The sequence below is a fragment of the Argopecten irradians genome, chromosome 7 (assembly GCF_041381155.1).
Source record: "Argopecten irradians isolate NY chromosome 7, Ai_NY, whole genome shotgun sequence".
NCBI lineage: Eukaryota > Metazoa > Mollusca > Bivalvia > Pectinida > Pectinidae > Argopecten > Argopecten irradians.
Genome location: NC_091140.1, coordinates 45,705,317 through 45,724,593, shown reverse-complemented (window position 1 = coordinate 45,724,593; position 19,277 = coordinate 45,705,317). Strand labels below are relative to the sequence as shown.

Below are 19,277 nucleotides of genomic sequence, written 5' to 3'. Positions count from 1 at the left end.
CTTGAATGATCAAGGTCATTGATTTGAACAAACTTGATAGCCCTTCATCCCAGCATGTCAGGGGTCCAATATCAGGTCTCTAGGCCTCTTAGTTATTCACAAGAAGTTGTTTAAAGGATTTTAGCCTATTTGACCCCTGTGACCTTAAATGAAGGTCAAGGTCATTCATTTGAACAAAATTGGTAGCCTTTCATCCCAGCATGCTACAGGCCTAATATCAATACCCTGGGCCTTCTGGTTCTTGAGAAGAAGTCGTTTGAAGATTTTAGCCTTTTTGACCCCTGTGACCTTGAATGAAGGTCAAGGTCATTCATTGTAACAAACTTGGTAGCCCTTTATCCCAGCATGCTACAGGCCAAATATCAGTACCCTGGGCTTTTCGGTTATAAGAAGTTGTTTGAATGAAAAGTTTACGCACAGCGCACGGCACACGGCGCACGACGATGGACAGTGCATGATGGCAATAGGTCATCCTGACCCTTCGGGTCAGATAACCTAAAAACATAAAGAAAACTAAGTCTTACCATTAAAATTCCTTATTTCACATATATATGCAAAACAACAGTGCTTCCAACCAAATTTACCGACCCCTTTTGGCACATCTTTCAAGCCCCCAAAAGGGTTTGAACAAACCACTTGTTTAATTTTGAATATAAACCTCATAAACTACTAACCAAATATGAATATCAGACATACACTTTGGTGCTGCCCCTAAGGCCTCAAAAATAAGCTCAACTATCTGCATAATTTAGAATCCTAACTCCATAAGGATATTACGAATGTAACACATGTGTTGTTTTATATCAAATGGCTCCCTTTGGTCCTGCCTCTCAGGCACCCAGGGATCAGCCAAACCATTTGTACAATTTTGAATTCCAACCCCACAGTGATGCTATTTGTGCAATATGAATGCTATCCGATGCATAGTTTCAGTCCTGAGAAGTCGTTTACATGAAAATAGCCAACTTGATCCCTTTCGTCCTGCCCACCATTATGTCTGATCCTTTGTATAATCTCCACCTTATAAGGATGCTACCAGTCAAATTTCGTTAAATTCTGATAAGTGGTTATAAAGAAGAAGTTGATTGTTAGCAGATCAATGGATGTCAGATACCATGGTATGGCATATACGCTTACCACATTGTCCTTCAGAACAGATAAGCTAAAAAACAAATAAAGCTCTTCCTGTCAACTATTTTGCCACATAAGCCACATAAACTTTATACCATATGTATTAGGGTAATTTAGTGGTTCACTTAAGGGTGAGCTTTGTCATGATTCCAGGTTCCAGATTCTAGGTTGATGTGAACTACATTGTGACCACTAACAAAAGACAGGGATTATATACCGATATATGTATTTGCTTTGGACCCTACCATGTAAACACCTTGTATGTATACAACTAGGTCCCTCAGTGATGTTACATGTTGTTAGATAGTGGTTCTACAATGTCACTTAAATTCCACTGATGTTATGTTGGTTTAATGTCCTATTAACAGCCAGGACATGCCAGGTTAAGGAGGAGGAGGAAAGCCGGAGTACAGGCAGAAAAACCATCAGTCTATAATCATGATCAGTACCTATTAACTGCCCCACAACCTTGCCGCCCAGAGGTAGAGGACTTGTGATAGATGTATTACTATATGTTGCGATATCATAACTACATGACCACCACAGCCATCTGAGAGATCTAGCATCTCAAAAGCTTTGAGCATAAATTGAATCTACACCACATCAGACGTGTCCTATTTAGTATTTTGCAATGATATACCTAGTTTATCATTGTTCCTGCTAGACCTTGGCTGTAAATGGGTGTAAAACTCAAACAAACAAAAGGTTCCTGCCATAATAGTCTGCTATCAAGAGGAAGTCTTTAATATATTCTATCTTACATTTTAGCAAATGTATACCAAATATGCATAGTGACTGTTTGCACATAGCTTATAAATCAACATACCATATTCAACCCATTAAACGTCCATGTCCTTATAAGCGCCCCTCCCCATTTTTGAGGCCTCACTTTCAAATGCCCAGGCATAAATAAAGACCAAAACTACACAAAACTGTATAGGTTTACAATAATTTCGTCTTATTAAGCACCTTGTCATTTTTCAATTTTCTAAATGCCCTGGGCACTTATTGGGTCTGATACGGTAGACACAGTGATGTGATTTACTCAACACAAGCTGAATTACAGTGGGAAATGAGAAAGCTCCATAAAACTATTTTTCATAACAAGCGTAACATTTGATATTTTTAAAGCAATAATTGAAAATCTTAAAGTTTCAAAGATTAAATCTGGCCACTAATCAAAAATACTAAGTGGCCATTTATCAAACCTGACACCTAAAGTTACACTAAAAAAATGTTGTTTCTAATGCTTTTAGATTACCATATATGCATTTTAATTTACAGAGAAGGGCTATGTTTTGTATATCAAGCTTTATGGTCATACCTGTATAAAAAATCAAGAATTCAAATGCCAACCCAGAGAGGCATCCATGTAATTTAAGAAGGTTGAAATTCTGGTTTGTAATGCTAAAAATTGTGCTTAAGGCAGCAAAATATGTATATATTTGATAATGTTTCTCAGGGTGGCATGATAAGCGAAATTTGGGGATACAGTTTCAATGTGCAGTTTCCGGTCAAAAGTCTTTCTGCACTGTTAAACAAGTTTTGTCTGGTAACTGCACAGTTTTCTCAAACATTACATAATGGAGATGTAAAGTAAAGTTATCAGTTTAAAGAGTAAACAATTTTCAATTATAGTATGTCAATTTTGTTTAGAATATATCAATATAAGATCAGGTTAATTCAATGAAAAATTGTAAAAAAATTATTCAGAATATATATAGATATATAGGGAAACTTGACCGTGTGGATTGGGAAGACATTTGACCTGATACTGTAATGTCCATATTACTCAGTCCAAAGTGTTTTAGCATTAATATGTAAACTCAGATTTCAGACTTTTATCTCATTCATTATTTTGTTATGATCTGCTGCCTGGCTGTTAGCATGGCCAAACATTACTCCTGGTTAGTGTTGATATGGCCAACATGAGGACTGATCCCTTATTGTTAGCCAGTCAGAAATTTGTAGAGCTCCAAAAGCTTTTATAATTTAATTTTCAAATTTTTTTAATTACCCAGTATGTTTTTAATGTTTCAATCTGTTTATTCTAAAGTACTTTGGACACTCATTTTTTTTTTTATTTTGTCCGATTGCTATTTGCGATACTAATTTTGTGATGTCTGAGATTCATAATTGTACTGTAAATGATTTTTAGTACATTTAAGCATTGAACATCTTTCAGTTGGTATTCATTACAACTGGACAGCAGTTTTGTTTAACCAACCAATTCACAATTAAAATCAATTATTTTTTTCCTTAATGTATAAACAAGTCTCATATTTTATATATAAAATTCTTTTCAAAGGCTTATGATCGCAAGGCCTCTCTGTGCTGTCATGTTTTCATGTCGCTTATTTTCTTCACAAATCATGATCATCTGAACATTTACATTACTACGTAGTGCTTATGTGCTCTTCAATTCGTCTAGACGCTTAAAATTTTAAATGATATAAGTGACAACCACACACAAGGGAATGATTTTAACAAGTTAGCTATATTTGTTTTGCATGTTTTACTGATCAGCTAATTTCATACTTTGGTTTATCATAGTGTCAGAAAATTCCGATGAAACTTGATTACAGATTTCTTACTCGATTAATTGATCAAACACCAGAAACCAACAATACTCGACGAACCTGATTAATCGGAACACCTCTAGTGGTCAACTCTTTTATATAGTGATAATCCTATTTATTATATGGCTGTGTGTTTTGCTCACTCCTGATTGGCTGAAACTACACTTTCCCACCACGATACAACACGATATCCACCAGAAAATTCCGAACTATGCATTCTGACGTCATCCCAGGTTGATATAAGATTCCGAAACCCCCAGGTCGTACCCAAATATAGAAATCTTGCATTGTGATGTTATGTTAAATGACGTCACAATCACTTCACAGGTTGATATAAGATTCCAATGGGTCCAGGTCATACCCAAATATAGCGTAAAGGGAATTTCTGTGATGTCAAATATCTATTGTGACGTCATCATTCAGCGAGATGTGTCGGGGAGCCGCAGGTTTACTGGAATCAATGTGACCTTGCCAATATTTGTGTGTACATTTTTGTCAGATTTCTCAAATAATAAGTAAAATGTATTTCGTGGTGTTTTCTCTATTTTATTGATATCATCAACCTTCATTTTTCTCTTTGAAATTATTCAACAGGACTATTGAGTATTGGGGAGAGGGGTTGCTCAATATCATGAAGAGGAAATACATATATATATATACATGTAGTTAAATGGTTTACATTATGTAAATGCATTCGGTCCTGCAGGTAGGGCGTTAGAATTGTACCTACTGCCCCTATTGCATGATCGTAAAAGGAAACTAAATTTAGGGTCTTATCTTTTCTCTTCTTCCTAACTGACTTTATCTTTCCTAATGCCTCCCTTGATATTGGCACCGCCTCACTTTTGGTCTTGAGTTGAGCGTTTGCTCTTGTGAGGAAGGCTCTGGGTTCTGTCCCCTGGCCGAGACACACCAAAGTCTATCAAAGTACTGAAAGTACTAAATGGCTCGGTCTCAATGATTGGAGAATATATTTCTAAAGTCAACACTTTTTTTTTGGACAATAAGAAATAAATTTTGCTAGTGTTCCTTCCAGTTTGGACTTTTGAGGATTCCTTGGACACCAAGGTGTTAAATAAGAAACACATACTAAACTCTTGGGAGCCCATTCTAATATTTCCTACGATGTTATATGCCAAATGATTTTATAGCATCTTTAACATTTTCCTTGTTCTTCTCATCAAGTTCCTGGGACCAAAGTATCAGTTAACAAGTATTGTTTTGCAGCAGAGACAGACAAGAGGCATATTTTTCTATGCCAAAATGTCTTAAATATAGAATATGTCAGTCCTCTAGAAGACTTATTAATATAGTCATACCATTTCTGAATGAATTGGTCAATTGGTCTACTTTTAACAAGTTTTTGTAAATATTCTTTTGTAAAACAGCAAGTTGATTGATATATCCAAACATGATTTAAACTAGCTCTGGATAAAATCTCTTAAACATCTTACAGCCATTTAAAAAACGTCTGGTCTATTTTCATGTAAAGTATACATTATGCCAAAAAGTAATCATTCTACATTTTATTCCAATATCAATTGGGTATCTTGTTAGCTCGCCATAGACCATGAATTATTTAATACACTTTCTTAACTTGAGGAAATTACAAATGATTATTTCTACAATATTTGTATTTTCAAATCCCCATACTTCTGATGAGTATAATAAAACTGGCATTACAAGTGACTAAATATTTTCAGTTTAAAATCAACAGGAAGAGATACATTCCTTTGTTTTTTAAAAATAGTAGACACTGATTTAATTGTTTGTTCAGCAGTTTTTCCTTTTCTTTAAAAACGCTACCATTAATGTTAAAAAATATACCTAGATATGTATACCCTAGCCTTCTTATCAAAATAATTCTATATCCCATAACGTAAACTGGTGTTGTTGGGCCAATTTACGTTTTGAGAATATTGCAACTTTTATCTTTCTGATATTAGGTTATAATTTCCATGTAATGCAATATTGTTCAAATCCGTTTAACATTTGTTGTAGAACAGTGACATCGGCATATAAAATGATAAAAAGTTTGGGATACATTTCAATATTATTATAATATATTATAATATAATTTGTCAATAGTTGTCAGACAATTAACATTCTTTTTCCGCCAGATAAGATTCCAAGGTAGATTAAAAATAGGAAAGGAGATATAAATAAGGTACCATACTGTGCATGTATATGTTCAATGTAAATAAACAATGTAAGCTGATCTTGTTAGAATTGCCTTACAGCGTTATAATAAATGCAGTATGTCTCATTGCATTGGATGTAATCGATTTAAGGGCAGTTCATGTGGTGACCGAAAAAGGTAAAATCACCACTTTCAGAGTGATCAGAGAAGATTGATAGTCAAGGAGGGAAAACATAAGACAACCTGTGTTATGCAAATTAATATTTAATTTATTTTGAATAAATTGTGCCGAAGATGATGATTAGTGTATTATTAACCATAATCTAAATATGTTTTCTAAAAATATTAACAACTAATGCCATATTGTGTTATAAATTTAATGTTTTATTTATTCTTTTTATTTCAAGCATGTACATGTCATAAAAATAAACAAATACCAAGTATATGCTTAAATCATATTAAAGTAAAATTCACAAATCACAACACTAATGTGTATTGTATATATGGAATGAAGATGATGATGGTAATTATTTTCAGATCAAAAACTATTACAGTATTAAGCTACCACAGTTGAAAATTATTTCTTTCATTTTGTTCACACAATTTTTCTCCTGGACTGGTTCAAATTGAAATGACACTTGCATGTGGACATTCTGTAAAACATAAGGAAACGATAAATGTATTAACAGAGTAATTACTGAAAAGGCTAATATCATATAATTAAACATTTAAAAAAAAAATAACAATACCAGTTTAGAGTAAATATTATTGAAATTTATTTCCTGTTCAACATTCTGAAACAAAATGGTAAACACATGATCACTAAAAGACAAATTGTGGCAATTTATAATACTTATTTGGTAAATGTTACTTGATGCGAGACTGAATGGACTTTGTAAATGACAACACACATTGCAAAGACAAATATATGGAAGATATTCTTGAAGTAAGACTTAAGGAATCAGCAGAGAGTACGGAACAAATACAGAACTGAATCAAAGCGATTTTGTGGCATCCTGTTATCCAAATAAGAATTAAACGAATTATTATCAAAACAGTCATCATTTTCTTTCTATGTCTCGACATTTTGGAGAATTCACAAAACACTCCCAAAGTCTACTTGATGCCATAATATAGGTATTGATATTAGAATCATTGATGATTATGATGCAATGATATACATATTATACAGTTGTTTCTGATATTAGCTGTATGTCGTATATAAAATGCCCTAAAAGTTTTATGTCGCGAAAAAAATGCCCTTTTTTTGCCCAGCGCCCTGCCCTTTTCAAATCCTAGCTGGAACACTGTGTTGTTCTTTAGTCCTCCTGTTCTTTAGAGTTTTGTCCTTCATAAATTGATTGTAATACAGCAGTTGTCATATAATGTATCTGATAATGTGCACAAAGAAGTATAAGTATACGCATAAGTTTATTTTGCCGAGTAAAAAGTTCAAAGAACTAGTATTGTTCATACCCAAAGATGTAATCGCACTAAAAACAGTGATCGTGTAGGCTTTTGTGTGATTGCATTTGTAAGATTGTGCCAGGTGGTAGAGATTAGTTCCGCTCGAGCGATCACACAATGCAAGTGAGAATGGGGTGTTCTCTGAACGCCAACATATTTATCAACAATAGATAGGTGTTGTTTTAGGAAACAATGGGAATGCAATTATATACTGTTTCATATAAGGTGTCTTTATTTTCACCTGTAAAGTCACCTGAGATTTATCTGTATTTCAGTATCATATAGGTAACATTGGTGGGTTTTGGAAAACAATTCCTTCAATATATTCCTTACAATATTCATGTAATTGAAAAATTATTAATTCAAGATAATCAGTGCTTTAATAAACATAAAATTATATACATTGTAAATGCTAACAATGAATAAGGTACTATATGCGGATTATTAAGAACAATGCATTTTGGGTTCCAGGTGAAATATTTTTTTCAAATCTTATCTCAATTTTATCAGAAATTCTGTATTGACACAGGAGTTCTCCAGGGCTACATTCTTAGCCAACTTTCATTCATTGTGAATGTGTATAGTTGATTTTTTATCACATAGACGTATACCTTTATAATTTGTGGAGAAAAAAGAGACCATAAAAGTTTAAGTTAATTTTGTCTAAAATTTTGACCTGTTGATTATAGTTTAAATTATCTATTGAAGCCGATACAAACAAACATATATGATGTTTTTGAAACATGGATAATAATGAAAGTATCATTGGTATTTAATGATCTATGTGATAAAGGATGCATCCTAATACAAACACTTTTAAAATATGTTGTATGTTCTGTTACCTTAAAAAGGCTAGTCTAGTACAATTAATACATTTTTAAATATTTGAAATCATATATGACATATGTACACGTACTCTTTTGTAGGTAATCAATGCAGAAGCTACATGTACTATATATATATAGGTCACTTAAAAGATATCTATGAAATAAACCTGTTGAAAAAATCACGTTTCAATAGTTAGGCAAAGGGCTTATATTGTTTCAAACTTTTAATCGAATTGGTGTTACACTAAGTTGAAATAAGATCATTCTATTTTGGATTTTTTGCTTAGATATTACTGAATGGAAAAGTTACTTCCATGTGAATTTAGTTTAAAAGGATTTTATTTGATTTTAGTATCAATCTGTTGAAAATCTTATGAGATTGATACTAGAGATTTTAGGTATATCATGGAAATCTTGAAAATTCTTGAAATGAAATCATCATGAATTTAATCTAATTTCATTCATAAATTCTATGTATTATATTTATTATGAATATACGTTTCTGATACTAATTCTGAACACTTATTGAAATAAAAATTAATTAAAATGATAATCAATATACATGTAGATAAGTATCAACAGGTAACTTTTACAGGTAAATTGATTTGTTGGCATTGGTACTCCTTTTAGGAAAAAGACTATAATTACTGTCACAACAAACTACCCTACAGGTAAATCCAAAATGTTGGCGTTCAGAGATACACCCGTGAGAATCGGGAGTATGTTTATGTAAGTTTTAATTGCTAATCTCTGATGATTATTGATAAAATATAACTCAGGATAATTGCTAAACATTTAACAGCTTTCTTCACGTATGTTGTAGATTGAAACAGCTTTTTAAGTGCCGTTCTACGGTAGAATTATGAAAAAGAAATCGGCATTTTCATCGATCTACAAATGTAGTTGTCCAAAATAACCTCACTTCGAACATTTTATGTGTGATTTTTTGTCATTCGGACCAAAAATTTACTTCGTTAATTACGTAGTTTACTGAATATGTTATATTATCAGAACGTCAAGTTCCTGTAGGCCTACATGTGATGAAAGAGGCTAAAATGTTTTTAGTGGCAACCTCTAAACGTGCTTTAATATGTAAATGTGTATCTGATAATGTATACATGTGCATATAAAATTATCGATAATTATGGATGTGGTAAATATTCATACCTTATTAACTGCCGTAAGTTGGAAGATTACGCCACCTTGGACATTTAGAAAATGTTCATCATCTGTCATGCGCTATTTGATCAGTTGACAAAGTTTATCCTAAATTTTCTTAGAGTTGTCTTTCTTCCATTGTTGATTTACACGTAACTGTTACATGTGGCATAACGCAGCCGTGATAAACAAATATCCATTTCGTCCTGAAATTAATTTGCTCCCGAACTAATATGATTCAAAATACAAAAATCATTATTGTAACAATTTTGATGTTTGAGGTGAAACATTGATTTCATTTTTTCCGTTGCGGGATAATTGTCACTAGTAGGGACTAAACGCGTGGGGCGAAGCGAAGCATTTTCGGGACGAAACGTCTTCATGCATTGTAAACAACATTTTCCAATCTAAGATCATTTTGATAGTGTATATGGTAGGGATATGAAAGCAGTAATCTACTATTCCTATTTCAACATTACAGATACGCTTATTTCAGTAACTTTCATATTCAAAATTTGCTATTTAAAATTCCCGGTAAAATCAAAGTTGTTGAATACACTGCCGCTAGGAGCGCTAGTATCTGCGAGCAATTTCTAAGCCAATCATATTGAGGAAATTGACTGTAAGAGAATTTTGCAACCACGATCACAATGGCGAGGTGACCCTCGCCAATAAAAGTGGTAGTTTCTGCTCCTGCTTAGCGCTCAGCATACCAGGAGTGGGACGATTGGTTCGCCTGTTGTCAGTATAATGTGACCGGGTGGGGTGTATTGCTTGGTGTCTTTGACGGCATGCTTCAGTGATATAGCACTATAACAAGAGGCCCATGGGCCTTAACGGTCATCTGACTATTAGTACAATACAACATAGTCATTTAAAGATTTTAGCCTATTTGACCCCTATGACCTTGAATGAAGATCAAGGTCATTCATTTGAACAAACTTGGTAGCCCTTCATCCCAGCATGCCACAGGCTTAATATCAGGTCTCTTAGTTATTCACAAGAAGTTGTTTAAAGGATTTTAACCTATTTGACCCCTGTGACCTTGAATGAAGGTCAAGGTCATTTATTTGAACAAACTTGGTAGCCCTTCATCCCAGCATCCTACAGGCCCAATATCAGTACCCTAGGCCTTCTGGTTCTTGAGAAGAAGTCGTTTAAAGATTTTAGCCTTTTTGACCCCTTTGACCTTGAATGAAGGTCAAGGTCATTCATTTGAACAAACTTGGTAGCCCTTAATCCCAGCATTCTACAGGCCTAATATCAGTACCCTAGGCCTTCTGGTTCTTGAGAAGAAGTTGTTTAAAGGATTTTAGCCTATTTGACCCATGTGACCTTGAATGAAGGTCATGGTCATTTATTTGAACAAACTTGGTAGTCCTTCGTCTCAGCATGTAACAGGCCCAATATCAGTACCCTGGGCTTTCTGGTTCTTGAGAAGAAGACGTTTAAAGATTTAAGCCTTTTTGACCCCTATGACCTTGAATGAAGGTCAAGGTCATTCATTTGAACAAACTTGGTAGCCCCTCATCCAAGCATGCCACAGGTCTAATATCAGGTCTCTAGGCCTCTTAGTTATTCACAAGAAGTTGTTTAAAGGATTTTAGCCTATTTGACCCCTGTGACCTCGAATGAAGGTCAAGGTCATTTATTTGAACAAACTTGGTAGCCCTTCATCCCAGCATCCTACAGGCCCAATATCAGTACCCTGGGCCTTCTGGTTCTTGAGAAGAAGTCGTTTCAAGATTTTAGCCTTTTTGACCCCTTTGACCTTGAATGAAGGTCAAGGTCATTCATTTGAACAAACTTGGTAGCCCTTCATCCCAGCATGCCACAGGCCTAATATCAGGTCTCTAGGCCTCTTAGTTATTCACAAGAAGTTGTTTAAAGGATTTTAGCCTATTTGACCCCTGTGACCTTGAATGAAGGTCAAGGTCATTCATTTGAACAAACTTGGTAGCCCTTCATCCCAGCAACCTACAGGCCAAATATGAGTACCCTGGGCCTTCCGGTTATTGAGAAGAAGTCGTTTGAATGAAAAGTTTACGGACGGCGGACGGCGCACGACGACGGACGGTGCATGATGACAATAGGTCATCCTGACCCTTTGGGTCAGATGACCTAAAAAGGGCAACAGTTCCATTATATACAAGAAGACACAACATGAATATGACACTGTCTTCCAAAACACGCACCTCGCACAACATACACGCAACAAACCACATACATGGGAGACCGTCCTTACATGACCATAGCTGTTAATAGGATGTTAATTAATCAAACAGACAAACAAACAAACAAGCCATATGATAAAATAGATATCTACCTGTTTACAGGTGGATACGGTGATTTATCAACTCTCGAAAGTGATATAACCCTTGGCCTTCGGCCTCAGGTAATATCACTTCCTCGAGTTGCTAAATCACCGTATCCACCTGAAAACAGGTTGATATTTGTATAATATATTTTTGTACCCAGAGGGCTTGTAGGTAAGGGATTCCAAATAATTTGCTCTCTGATCTACATTTGATCTATCTTAGCAATAATCCTACATATAATTATAAATGTCATAATTTTTCTTTGGTAAACTTTTATAACGACAATCTTATTGTGTCCTAAACAGGTTGGGGAAAACCACCAACTTGCGTATTATACGCAAACTAGAGTATTACACCTCAATTGGAGTATAGATTTGTTACTAAAAATAGAGGAAATTGCTTTAAAATTAACTTTTCCAAACTATTTCCACAAATTGCATTCATTTAACTATGAAACACAGCACTAATGCAAAAAATAGATTTATTTCCATGTTGGAAAGTTTTGAAAATTGATGCAAAGAAAAGTTGCTTCAAGTTCCTAAGTAACAAACACTTTTACTGCACAAATTTCAGTAAATTGTACTTTATCTTGGCATATACATGTTGTCACATAATATTATATTTAGCATTCCGGATTCTATGGTCCAGTGTTGGCTCCTATGTTATGTGCGCTATTATATTGACCAATCAGATTTATGTAATAAAGTTACTCCGGTTCAAGAAACCTCATGGCTTAGTTTGTTTACATGTTACATGGTGTCAGAAGTGACGAAAACCTAAAAATAAGAAGAAATGGAGCATTTCAAGCCTCCAAGGACACTGAGTTTTGAAGGTAACCTCTCCGAAAACTGGAGAAGGTGGAGTTAAAGGTTTGATTTATATTTAAAAGCCTCGGGCGGCAACGAAAAAGACGAAGCCACCCAGGTAGCCATCTTGCTTCACACGATGGGAGAAGAAGGCCTAGAAATCTTCAACACGTTTACGTTTGATAAAGCAGCTGACAAAGATAAAATAAATAATGTCACTGAAAAATTCACATCGTACTGCAACCCACGCAATGTTATGGAAAGATACACCTTCTGGGAAAAAATGTCAAAGGGAGGGGGAGAGTATCGACCAATTTGTGACGTCATTAAAAAATCATGCAAAAGAACTGTGAATTTGGAGATCAGAAAGATCTGATGATCAGAGATAGAATTATCTTTGTTGTAAGCGATACCAAATTAAAAGAACGGTTAAGAGACTCTGCAGATCCAAAACTGGACAGGGTCGTAGAGTTATGTCGGGCGATTGAGGCAAGTTCACGTCAATTAGCGCAAATAGGTGCAGGTAACACAGTAACAGTGAATGCCCTCAACAAAAGACAAAATAAAAAACACAAGAAAAAATTTAACAAGCCTCACAAAACCCCCAGCGCTGATACTGCTAGTCCAACACCCCAGTCTTCAAACACTTATTGAAAGAGTTGACATTGTTACTTAAGAGCAGAAACCACTCACAAAGGAATCACTAAAATCCGAGTTCAATGAAGTGTTCAAAGGTGTGGGGAAATTTAAGGACGAATATAGAATCGAAATCGACAAGACAGTCAAACCGCATGTCCAACCACCCCGTAAAGTAGCATTTGGTTTACTAGACAGACTCAAGGAGACCATAACAAGGCTGGAAAAGGAAGATGTACTCGCTTCAGTCGATAAGCCCACTGAATGGGTAAACAGTCTTGTTATTGTGGAGAAGAAAAATGGCGCATTGAGACTTTGTTTGGATCCTCGCGATTTAAATACAGTGATCAAGCACAAGCATTTTCGGATTCTGACTCCGGAAGACGTTGCTGCCGACCTTCATGGTAAGAAAGTGTTCAGTATCCTCGATGAACGTGATGGATATTGGCATGTGCAGCTAGACCACGAGTCGTCGCTACTGTGCTGTTTTAATACTCCATTTGGCCGGTACAGGTTCAATAGAATGCCTTTTGGCATATGCTCGGCTAGCGAGGTATTCCAGAAAAAGAACCATCAAATATTTGGTGACATTCAATGGGTACACATGATAGCGGACGATATGTTCATCGCTGCGGAAAATGAAGAAGAACACGACAAAATAGTGCAAAAGGTCAAGGAAAGAGCCATTGAACAAAACGTAAAGTTCAACGCAGATACAAGAGGCCCATGGGCCTTAACGGTCATCTGACTATTAGTACAATACAACATAATTGTTTAAAGATTTTAGCCTATTTGACCACTGTGACCTTGATTGAAGGTCAAGGTAATTCATTTGAACAAACTTGGTAGTCCTTCATCCCAGCATGCTACATGCCCAATATCAGTACCCTGGGCCTTCTGGTTCTTAAGAAGAATTCATTTAAAGATTTTAGCCTATTTGACCCCTGTGACCTTGAATGAAGGTCAAGGTCATTCATTTGGACAAACTTGGTAGCCTTTCATCCCAGCATGCCACAGGCCTAATATCAGGTCTCTAGGCCTCATAGTTATTCACAAGAATTTGTTTAAATGATTTTAGCCTATTTGACCCCTGTGACCTTGAATGAAGGTCAAGGTCATTTATTTGAACTAACTTGGTAGCCCTTCATCCCAGCATCCTACAGGCCAAATATCAGTACCCTGGGCCTTCTGGTTCTTGAGAAGAAGTCGTTTAAAGATTTTAGCCTTTTTGACCCCCGTGACCTTGAATGAAGGTTAAGGTCATTTATTTGAACAAACTTGGTAGCCCTTCATCCCAGCATGTCACAGTCCCAATATCAGTACCCTGGGCCTTCTGGTTCTTGAGAAGAAGTCGTTTAAAGATTTTAGCCTATTTGACCCTCGTGACCTTGAATGAAGGTCAAGGTCATTGATTTGAACAAACTTGGTAGCCCAGCATCCTACAGGGCAAATATCAGTACCCTGGGCCTTCTGGTTCTTGAGAAGAAGTTGTTTAAAGATTTTAGCCTTTTTGACCCTCGTGACCTTGAATGAAGGTCAAGGTCATTTATTTGAACAAACTTGGTAGCCCTTCATCCCAGCATCCTACAGGGCAAATATCAGTACCCTGGGCCTTCTGGTTCTTGAGAAGAAGTTGTTTAAAGATTTTAGCCTATTTGACCCTCGAGACCTTGAATGAAGGTCAAGGTCATTTATTTGAACAAACTTAGTAGCCCTTCATCCCAGCATGCCACAGGCCTAATATCAGGTCTCTAGGCCTCTTAGTTATTCACAAGAAGTTATTTAAAGGATTTTAGCCTATTTGACCCCTGTGACCTTGAATGAAGGTCAAGGTCATTTATTTGAACAAACTTGGTAGCCCTTCATCCCAGCATCCTACAGGGCAAATATCAGTACCCTGGGCCTTCTGGTTCTTGAGAAGAAGTTGTTTAAAGATTTTAGCCTATTTGACCCTCGTGACCTTGAATGAAGGTCAAGGTCATTTATTTGAACAAACTTGGTAGCCCTTCATCCCAGCATGCCACAGGCCTAATATCAGGTCTCTAGGCCTCTTAGTTATTCACAAGAAGTTGTTTAAAGGATTTTAGCCTATTTGACCCTCGTGACCTTGAATGAAGGTCAAGGTCATTTATTCGAACAAACTTGGTAGCCCTTCATCCCAGCATCCTACAGGGCAAATATCAGTACCCTGGGCCTTCTGGTTCTTGAGAAGAAGTTGTTTAAAAATTTTAGCCTTTTTGACCCCTGTGACCTTGAATGAAGGTCAAGGTCATTCATTTGAACAAACTTGGTAGCCCTCCATCCCAGCAACCTACACGCCAAATATGAGTACCCTGGGCCTTCTGGTTCTTGAGAAGAAGTCGTTTGAATAAAAAGTTTACGCACGGCGCACGGCGGACGGCGCACGGCGGACGGCGCACGGCGGACGGCGCACGGCGGACGGCGCACGGCGCACGACGACGGACGGTGCATGATGACAATAGGTCATCCTGACCCTTCGGGTCAGATGACCTAAAAATCCAATTCAAGGTTGACACTGTCGAGTACATGGGTCACGTGATCACCTAAGATAGTCTAAAACCCGATGAGAAAAAAATTCAAGCGATACTCGATATGCCGAAACCCGAGGACAAACCAGCCCTTCAGCGCCTGTTGGGCATGGTCAACTACTTGTCCAAGTTTATACCGCGCATGTCCGAGATCACGGCTCCGTTACGACTACTACTCAAGAACGAAACACTGTGGTTTTGGGACGAGACTCATGATCATGCTATACGTGAGATCAAACAAACTCTCACAAAGAGTCCTATGCTCAAGTTCTTTGACACAGCGAAACCAATAACGATTGAAGCTGACGCATCTCAAAACGGTCTTGGAGCGTGTTTGCTACAAGATAAACAGCCAATAGCCTACGCATCTCGCTCACTTACCTCTGCAGAAAGAAACTATGCACAGATAGAGAAAGAACTGTTAGCTATAGTATTTGCCTGTGACAAATTTCATCAGTACATCTATGGTATGAAGGTCGAAGTAGAATCAGATCATAAACGAAGCAATCATCCAGAAACCGCTAGCAAAAGCCTCACCAAGGCTCCAGCGAATGCTACTTCGCCTTCAGCGCTATCAAATCAGTATAACCTACACGCCTGGAAAACTGATGTTCATAGCCGACACCCTATCTCGTGCGTATCTGACAACAGAACAAACTGAGCAAGACAAAAACTTACAAGAAGACATGAATGTCATGTTCCATGGTCTCGTAGCAAATCTAGCAGCAAGTAAGAGTAAAGTTGAACAACTACAAGAAGCGACAGAGCGAGATACTGAGTTACAAAATCTCATTAGTGTCGTCAAGTCGGGATGGCCAGAAAGCAAAGCTAAAACACACACCTCAATTCGACAGTATTTCAACATCCGCGACGAAATACACACGGCTAAAGGACTAGTATGCTGTGGTGAGCGTCTAATAATTCCACGTGAAATGCGCAAGGAGTTGCTCAACACAATTCATGAGTGCCACCTAGGGATGGAAAAGTGCAGATCCCGTGCAAGAGACACTCTATCCTGGCCTGGAATGTCGGCGGAAATTGATGACTACATTTCAAGGTGTCCAACATGCGATCGTTACAAGAGGAAACAACAAAAAGAACCTCTCATTCCTCATGCGGTACCCGAGAGAGCCTGGCAAAAACTAGGCATGGACTTATTTGAGTTCGGATTCAGGGACTACCTAGTAGTAGTTGACTATTACTCAAAATATCCGGAAATAAGCCTGTTGGAAAACAAAACAGCGAAAACTGTAGTGGTTCACCTTAAATCAATCCTAGCCCGCCAGAAGCGCCACCTGCTTTCGAAGCACCTGAAATCGACGAACTGATCGTCAACAATAATCCACCTCCAACTCCAGGTCCTGTCACAGTTAGTCCAGAGACAACGAACATTCCGACTGTACTGAACAACAACATCTAGAGGCAGGGTTATGAAAGAACCATTTTGCTTTAAAGACTATGAGAAATACTAATGTGCCATAGACTTTAAGTGCATGGACAGGTGGTAAAGACCTGATCCCAACAGAGGGTTAAGTGCTAGTAACCTCTGACCCCAGGTTTTGTTGTTTTTGTTTATGTTCTTTTGTTGTTTAAAAGTGTTTGAGAAGTTATGAAAAAGGTGTTAAAACAGTAATTGAGTTTAAAATCTAGTCAAATGTGTTTTGCTGATGTATTAGGTATATAATCGCACATTGATGCATGACATTTACTGAGTGTTAACTCTGTAAAAGGTTTGTGTGACACAGCAAGTGCAGAACAGTGTTAGAACATTCATTATTCACAGACTCTACAAGTGAATATCAGATCTAGTCAAAATTGATAGTTATAATCAATAGTTTGTCTATTGCAAATCATTAAGATGTTTCTAGTCATGTTTAAAGTGAATGCTATTAACTGGAGAAATTAAAAAATTCTTTAAAAAAAAAAAAAAGGAGATGTCACATAATATTATATTTAGCATTCCGGATTCTATGGTCCAGTGTTGGCTCCTATGTTATGTGCGCTTTTATATTGACCAATCAGATTTACGTAATAAAGTTACTCCGGTTCAAGAAACCTCATGGCTTAGTTTGTTTACATGTTACACATGTATCAATGCAAATTTTTAAAAAGTATAGCAAAATTTGAAAATTCAGCAATTTAGGTTATTTTTAGTAACAAATCCATACTCCAATTGAGGTATAATACTCAAGTTTGCGTATAATACGCAAATTGGTGGTTTTCCCCGACCTGCTACTGTAACCACACGTTTACGTTTTGTTTTCGATTTATATTTGTTATCCTAGTTCTTGTGTCTCTTTAATTTTGTTTGTAGAAATACAAGCTACTGATAGCTTAACTTGTATGTTATATATTTGACATAAAATAAAAACTCCTGTATCTTGCATTTGTAGAAGAACAGGGAATCGAACCCGGGTCTCCGGCGTGGAAATCTACGGCTCTACCGACTGAGCCAAAGAAGCATGCTCCGTCAGCTGAGTGACAGAGACCGTATTTAACACTATTTACAAGTCACACCGACCCGCTCCTTTTACACTACTCCCCCTGTTTTTCTTGAGATTTCCTAAATCTCAATCCGAGACTCTTTAACCACCTACCATGGGTTATTTAGTTGGGCGCCAATGTAGAAGAACAGGGAAAATACACATTCCTGTCGAGTGCCCCGACCAGGAATCGAACCCGGGTCTCCGGCGTGGAAATCTACGGCTCTACCGAATGAGCCAAAGAAGCATGCTCCGTCAGCTGAGTGACAGAGACCGTATTTAACACTATTTACAAGTCACACCGACCCGCTCCTTTTACACATTTATAGAAATAGGTAATAATTAATATCTAAGATATTTAAAGTTAAAGTTATGTCTTTTAATCCAATAAAAATGTAATTCTAAAATTTCTAATGTTTGATGACAGTAATCGTTGTATTGACAATACAATCATTAATACATGTACATTGTGCAACTAGCAAAAGTAAAAAACAGCTGATATTTGTGACTTTCGGTTTCACAATCATACAGCTTAAAAGCTTTGATACCAACCTCTCATGAACTGATATTGCTTCATGATATTCGACATGTTTTCTTCGATGCCATTTCCAGTCCTAGGATTGTGTCCTTCCATCTCGACAGCCGTCCTTTAACTCCGTATGTTGTAGACAACACCTGTGACACAGTTCACAGGTGTACGCAACCGGCGGATTTAGTCGGGGCTTTTCTAAATGCGGCGAGGTCGTTAATAATATACGGCTACGGTAGAAACACGAAACATAAATGCGTCATGGATATATATATATATATATCTAAAAACAGCAACAAGCTATAAGCAAACACATTAATTTCATATTACTCATTTTTGCTAACCTGTCAAACAAGGAATACATTAATTTCAAATCCTAATTTTAGGTCACATTTTCAGCTCACTTTTTCACATATTATTTTTAAACGTTACCATTTTCGCCGACTGAAATTTTCTAAAAATGTTTATTTGAAAGAAAAAAGGGTCCTCTTGCACATTTTTCGTACTTCATTCTAGAAAATTTTCCGCTGCGCAGCGTATTTCCTAAAACGTGCAAGCGTGCAAGCACATAATGTCAAACCTTAAATAGGCCTAGTCAAAATTCAATACACAGAACTAGACTAAAAATGTCCATCAAAGGATTTTATGTACTAC

General features: G+C 36.7%; 1 protein-coding gene across 1 annotated transcript in view; it reads right to left on the bottom strand.

The window, feature by feature from the left end:
- LOC138326692 (fucose-1-phosphate guanylyltransferase-like) overlaps positions 1 to 18,803 on the bottom strand; it is a 36,964-nt gene extending 18,161 nt beyond the window's left edge. The window contains exon 1 of the mRNA XM_069272696.1: positions 18,647 to 18,803. Coding sequence (XP_069128797.1) covers positions 18,647 to 18,728 — 82 coding nt within the window. The 5' untranslated portion in view covers positions 18,729 to 18,803. The remainder of the gene's footprint in view (positions 1 to 18,646) is intronic.
- Positions 18,804 to 19,277: the final 474 nt, after the last annotated feature.